The sequence below is a fragment of the Oxyura jamaicensis genome, chromosome 5 (genome assembly GCF_011077185.1).
Source record: "Oxyura jamaicensis isolate SHBP4307 breed ruddy duck chromosome 5, BPBGC_Ojam_1.0, whole genome shotgun sequence".
Taxonomy (NCBI): domain Eukaryota; kingdom Metazoa; phylum Chordata; class Aves; order Anseriformes; family Anatidae; genus Oxyura; species Oxyura jamaicensis.
Window position 1 is genome coordinate 29,550,955 of NC_048897.1, and position 6,702 is coordinate 29,557,656.

Sequence of the window (6,702 nt, forward strand, 5' to 3'; positions counted from 1 at the left end):
CCTTACTCCCAAAATCATTGCTCACTGTCCATCTACATCTGTTGGAGGTGCCCTCTTTGGTAGCTGGTCTCATGCTACAAATTCCCCATACTTCCTCCCACAAGACATTACCAATGCCGTAGCTGGCACTAGCGAGCAATAAGTTTGTAGTCAAGACAATATTCCAAAAAAAGCAAACAAACATTGTACATATTTGCTGCTTTAGAAGAAGGCAAAAATTTCTCTCCTGGAAACCAAAGGCTTTCCGTGAATTCAAGGAACAAACTCATTACAGAGGAAAAGAAGCTGGTATACCACAAGATTGAAACAAAACTCTGCTGCTGCAGAAACCAAAGCTCACTTTCAATTTAGAAAGTTGGGTATTGGTCTACAGGGTAGAACTCATCTGGTCAAACCTTTGGCTTAAAGTAGCCTCTGCTGTATTACAGAATATTAACAATAACTGAGCTCTCCCTAATTTCAGAATATCCCAGTCAACAACAATGAGGTCTCTGCTGTGGATAAATTTAAATGTCAGATCTATTACACTCCTGGCATCACAGCTGCTCAAAGACAAAAAAAAAAAGGAGAACAAAAAGTGCCAAATGTGTTGACAGGTGGAAAAGTGCTCAACTGGAGCTGCAGATGATTTATGCAAACTCCCTGCATGCTGGTTTCTCAAGCAGCCCTTTGCAAGGCAAAAATTGCAGCACCCTTGTTATGCTTCAAAAGGGATTTAAATGTCCAAAGAGAAAGGCAAATAAATGTGGAATTAAAAAAATAGGCTGATACGGAGTTCCGAAAACCTTGCATACACCTGCACCTGGCAATGCTGAATATTTTTTATAAATCTGGCTATTAATTCAGACCATTTTAAACATCTAATGCTTTAGACCATAAGTTTGTTTTTCTACTCGGCAAGAAAGAAAGACCAAGGCATTGAAGAGGGGTACAGACTGCACCAGACGTTTTTTGAGCTTATTTCAGAAAAATAAGCTGCTTTCTCTCTACAGTAATGTTACCTTGCTTGCATTTTAAAGATCAATTTAAAGTACTCTTTCCCTAGTGTGAGTTATTCATTAAAGAGCTATACATTTTTAAAAGCCCCTTGATGTGTGCACTGGTTTCTGGTAGAATGAAGTTCTACTGTTTTGGGGTTTAGAAAACAAACAACAAAAAATGTTTATTGTTGAATAATGATCAACCATCCAGGAGCACATTTAACCAGCACAGATTTAATGCGGAATCATTATGCAATATAACACACAGTAGGTAATGTATTTATTACAGGTGATTAGCACTTGCCTCTTGTGATGCTGTAACACAGCATAAGCTTAGAAGCAGAGCAGTTCAGAACTTTCCTGTGAATACCCATGAATGCACTCGCTGCAGGTCCTTGTTCTTAACAGATAAATTATGTACCCAAAAGGGAATTTAACATTGCATCACAGCCTTTTTTTTAGTCTATCAGTTAATCAACATGGAGCAGTCACAGGGTCAGCCTTGGAGTGATCTGACTAGGAAAGACTCTGAGGAGCACAAAAGCAATTCTACATTTATGCCATGCAGTGCAGCGGAGAAGTCATACGTCCATCTTTGCTTCAGCAAAGCAGCACTGGCTTATTCTCATGGCAGCCCTACCCTGATGAACAAAGCCAATACTTGTGGCATTGAGCTCAAATCTACCCTATGCTGTACTTGAGCCAGCCTTAACATTGGCCCAGTGGTCTGTCCTCAAAGGCTGTTTCCATCATCTGCATGCAGAGTGAAGATGGAAGGCAGTGGAGTTACACCAGGGGAGAATATGTATAGCAGTCATACATGAGGACAGGAGTGAAAGCAATGGATCCCTACTTCAGGCTATCTGGGGAGTCACGCAAAAAGTTCTCCTGTAGGAAAGGAACGCATACAGTACTCATTGTATGAAATCTCAAACAAGTCTTACAAGTCTCAAAACTCAGGTTTGCAAAACAAATCCCCAGTTAGAATTTTACCAAAGTTGCTTAGCTTTGGAAGTGAAGTCTGTGGCTGTTCAAGTCAATTTCTTTCTGCAGATGAAGGAAGTGGTCACAAAAGGTCTCCTTTCCAGACCCAAACTATGTCCCAGGCCCTTCACTGGGAGGAACCTAGGTGCAGCAGGACCTGAATGCAGGACCTCATGACCTGAATACAGAGGCAATGGCCTTTACCTCTTAGGCACAGTAGTAGTCAGCTGAAGCCACTGGGCTACCATCCTCTTACCAGCTCCTCTGTTTTTACTGTCTTTAATTGAACATACAAAACAAACAAACAAACAAACAAACACAACCAACCAAAAAAAAAAAAAAAACATACTCACTTCCTGACAGGAATCTTTCCCTCTGCATTAAGCTGCATCTTCAGCTTCACGAGGCTGTGAAAAAAGAAGTCAAGATGATGAAAATTCACTTGTACAATCTTACAGATTCTGTTAAGGAAGGAGCAAAAAAGAAAATGCAATTGGGAAAGGAAACCAACGGTTAACTGGAAAACAGGGTCCTGCAGACTGTGAGCTTAACCTCAAGACAGAACCTGTTCTCACTTCTTGGGAAGTAGATACAGGCGAATTGTAAGAAAACTGATATCAGAATGATTCCTCTGAAACATATGACATAAATATGAGATAATGGTATTCTACTGTTCCTTAGTGATCCCAGGCTGCCAACCAAACAGCATTACAGACAAGAAAAAGAGGCAGCACGTTTTTGGAGTGACCACTGTGACTGTAGGTGGGTGGGGGATATTTGAAGCTCAGAATTTCAGTTTGTCTAATACCACCTAATACCATGTGTGTGTTTGACTGGCTCAAGTACTGTGGTACCAGTCAGCTGTCATGCAACACAGGGCCCATTTACCAACCCTCTGCCCTGTGCCTTAGGGCTCTCAAGTTGAAAAAAGGACTCGTTTGGAGACTGCCAAAGAGACTTGGAAGCTAAGAAGCCTTTTCTTTCTATTAGAAACAGAAAGGGCAACAAATAAATGTTTCAGAGAACAAGGTCAGAAATCACTTACATTTTCTCCAGGAAGGTGTACCGAGAAGCATTGTATGTGAGGGGATTCCGAACGATGGCCATAATATCCTCTGCCCAGCTCTGGAGAAAAAACAAAGACACAAAGTGGAGGTAGTTGGGCATTACAGAATCGCATGAGTAGATACACCACGTTGAACATGGAGAGGTCATGGATTTGTCCTGATACTGCTGTGCTACAAATCCCAACTGCACCCTGGGCCTGGCTACATCACCTTCCTACTGCCTATGCATACCAGCAGCTGGAAGTTTTCTTACTGGGTCATCTCAGCTGTTTATTCATACAAAGCACAAAACAACACACATGAACAAAACCTGGCTGGTAACATTGACAGGGTGAAGGCTCCCTGTCTTCCCTTCTTCTTTCCTGAATGTCCCAGCTCAGTGTTTCCCAGTGCTTCCTTGCCCTCAGGTCCTCATACCTTGCCAACATTCTCCTTGTAGGACACAAAGTTATGGAAAGTGAGGTCCACCATGTCAGGGCCAGATACAATAGTCAGAGTCTTAAGCAGAAAGGTGCTATGAGGGTAATCCAAATTAAAAACTTCTCGGAGCTTCTGGCACTGTAAAATAAACAAAACAGGTCAGGACAAAGGGAGAACGAGGCAAACAAACAGGACCCAATGCAAACATTGACCCAAATCCACAGCAAGCTTTTCAGCATTTGCAAAATTATTTAATGCAATCTTCCTTGTCTTCCTTATTTTTCATTTTTATTCTGGAGCCTGCATTACCTTGATCCTTCAAGGAACAAAACATTGTGACCAACATCACTGCACAAACATGCTGTTTTGGTCTAAAAAAAGCACACATTGGAGACTGCTTTGAAAGAAATTCTTTGTGAATCTTCAGCCTGAACTTGAAGAGATGCAGATGAGTATTTGGTCTGCCCATACCAAAGATTTATAACCAAGTTATTACAGACAGCCATTTGTGAAAACATGCTAAGAAAGTCTTTTAGATTAGCGTGATACTTCTTGCTGTAGCCTCCTTTCACCACAAGAAAGATGGTGGTAGGGATCCCAGAAGGTCTATGGGGTTTAAGCCTGGTTATTGCAGACAGAGGCTCTCCCCTACCAAGTGACATTTTCTGCGAGTTCTCAGTTGCTAAATTTATTTTTTCCATAGTAATTGCAATGTCCTACAGCGACGGCTCACCAGAGATTTGTTAAGTATAAGACTCATCCGATTAGTCATACTTGGATTTCATCACCATATGAATGTTATTTATAGAATCCCTTTAACTTATTTAGCATTTTCTGCATTCCTATGTAAGGCATCACTAAACCAAGGTATCCTGGAGTTGCACTGATGGTCTCTTTTTATAACAAAAGGATAAAGTTCCTGTGTCCTCAAATAAAGCACAGCAATTTATTATTTGAAGTGCAGGATAAATCCACATCAAAGCAAACAGGGAGGCTGTCAGAGCATCTGCTCTTTCAGAAACTAAGGGCAAAATTCACAATCAGAGATTCTTAGAAGGGCACGTCATTCTTAGAAATTTAACTAGAGCTGGAACATGAACTCTCATTGTGTGCACGTGCAGGTAGACACATGGGTGAGTTATTCCATTTCAACAAATAGTACTCTAACATCAGTAATACTCTAACATGTTAGAATTACCACATCAACCTCAGCAAAAGAGCTTTTAGCTAAATGACTTTACATGTTTGCTATAAATTTAGAGCACTTAAAGTCAGCCACTGCAGCTCAGCTCATGTTTAGCAACTCATTAATCTGCTATTGACTGGACGTCTGAACCTTTGCAAGATGATGAAAATTAACTTCCTGGTCTTTCATGAGCCTCAATTTAGCCAGAACCAATAAATAAATAAATAATAATAAAATAGATATAAAAGCAACTGTTTCCATTCCAGTGTGATTCAAATGCAACCAATTGTTTCTGCCACCGAATTTTCTCATTACATTTGGACTATGATAGTCGAAACTGAAACAGCTCAGCTTCAGGCATTCTCATGCGTCTGCACTGTCTCACACAGCAAACTGCATATATATTTTATAAGGAACTATGCAGATTTTTTTTCCACTGCATTCTTCCAAATTCCTGCAGCATCCACAATTTGGACACCCCTGTAGCAAACAGACATCTTTAGGAAAAACAAAATGAGCTGGATTGTAACTCAAGACCATCCGAATGCTGTCTCTCACTTCACAAAAGCCTCTCCTTGGCGGTACCTGAAACCTGTATTATCCAAAAATATTTGGAGGGAAAGAGGAGGGAAGGCAGTTAGTCACCCAAATGATTTGCTTATTTTCTAATAGACATGTGGTTTCAAAAATGTGTCACTTTTGCACTGTAAGCAATTTTTCTTTGCAGAAGTGAACAGCATCCACATACCCTATCGCACTCACAGTGACTTCTTGATGGAGCTTACACATTTGATAAGTGGCAAAGTGTCAGGATTTTAGTCTCAAATTTAACTTCATCTTGCAAACCCAGAGGTATTTGTTCAGCTTCCTTACCTCTGGTGTTGTAAATTATACGAAGCTAAGACAATGGAGAACTTGTGGTTTATGCTGAACTCATTTCCTGTATTTGTTACAAATCGGCTCCTCCCTCCCCTTCCGTCTCTGCAATCTGGTGGCCCTCAGCCCTCCCGCAGCCATTTCTGAGCAGGATGTGTCCCTAGAAGGCTGAATGCTGTACCAGGGCTTCTGCCCTTCTCACTGTGCTCTGCCAGACAAAATTTGATGCGTGCAGTGTTCGGTAATGGCCTGACCGCCCTCTCAGAGCAAGCAGCTGATGGTTAGCCATACCCTATAGAGATTTCTAGATGCTTCATAGGCATTAGTTTACGACACCCCCTAACACCTCTGTGAAGTTGTTAGCTTCGTTATAGAAGAAGCAAACTGAAGCAGGGAGAGGAAAAGAGAGGGAAGGATGATCTTCTTAGGTACCTAAATTGGGTCATATTTTCCCAGCAATTATTTTCTGCCTAGCCTTAAGCAAGTCACTCACTTACTTTGTGCTGCCTACTTTACACGAGGATTATCTCCCTCATGGGATAAATGCAGTGATGTTAGCATAACACTGAACAAAAATGGGGAGAGTGGACTGTGCCCAAAAGCACAGAACCTCATGCCATGTTTTCCTCTTTCATAACCTGTATTCCTTCAGGACTTTGTGCCGCAGCTTCACTGGTAATCACTTAATGCCACACTGCAGGGGGACATAAAAGAAAAGAAGGAATTGGTACGTGAAAAGCAGGACAACCATGTTAGCTATGCAAATCAGAGGGAGGGAAACAGTTAGGAAATCCACTTAAAAAACACACACACAAACAGAAAACGACCAATCAGCAGAGCGGCTGAAACACAGAATCAGCTTTCATTTCCCTTCCTACCCTCCTGATTTCCCTAAAATCCTGCTCTGAAAAAAAACCACATTCATAATCCAGAGAAAAGCAAATTCTCATGCAAACATAGACAAAAACTAGGCTTAACACAAGAGATGGAAAGAGTCTTTTCCTGCTTGAAAAAGGATACAGCCAAATGCCAGCCAGGGTTTGCTACAGCTGCACACACTCACTGCACAATGACAATTCTGTGTCCCTGTGAAACATGTTACGTGATGCAGCACTTGTGGTATTGGAGAACAGAACTAGAAAACACAAGCAAACTCTTTCCCTCTTACATTCTTTAGGACAGCAGTACC

General features: G+C 41.3%; 1 protein-coding gene and 1 long non-coding RNA gene across 6 annotated transcripts in view; one reads left to right on the top strand and one right to left on the bottom strand.

The window, feature by feature from the left end:
- The window catches only part of PLCB2 (phospholipase C beta 2), a 51,412-nt gene that overhangs the window by 30,219 nt on the left and 14,491 nt on the right, over window positions 1-6,702 (bottom strand). For all 4 annotated transcript variants that reach the window (XM_035327685.1, XM_035327683.1, XM_035327684.1 and 1 more), the window contains exons 4-6: window positions 3,449-3,589; window positions 3,010-3,089; window positions 2,318-2,371 (exon numbers count right to left, since the gene is read on the bottom strand). In XM_035327685.1, coding sequence (XP_035183576.1) covers window positions 2,318-2,371; window positions 3,010-3,089; window positions 3,449-3,589 — 275 coding nt within the window. The remainder of the gene's footprint in view (window positions 1-2,317; window positions 2,372-3,009; window positions 3,090-3,448; window positions 3,590-6,702) is intronic.
- Window positions 1-6,702, top strand: part of LOC118167849 — a 37,300-nt gene that overhangs the window by 28,960 nt on the left and 1,638 nt on the right. Inside the window, exons 2-3 of one of the 2 annotated variants that reach the window (XR_004751266.1) lie at window positions 2,328-2,566; window positions 3,021-3,119. This is a non-coding gene — a long non-coding RNA (uncharacterized LOC118167849). Of the gene's footprint in view, window positions 1-2,327; window positions 3,120-6,702 lie in introns of both variants that reach the window. The other variant, XR_004751265.1, reaches the window with a different exon arrangement.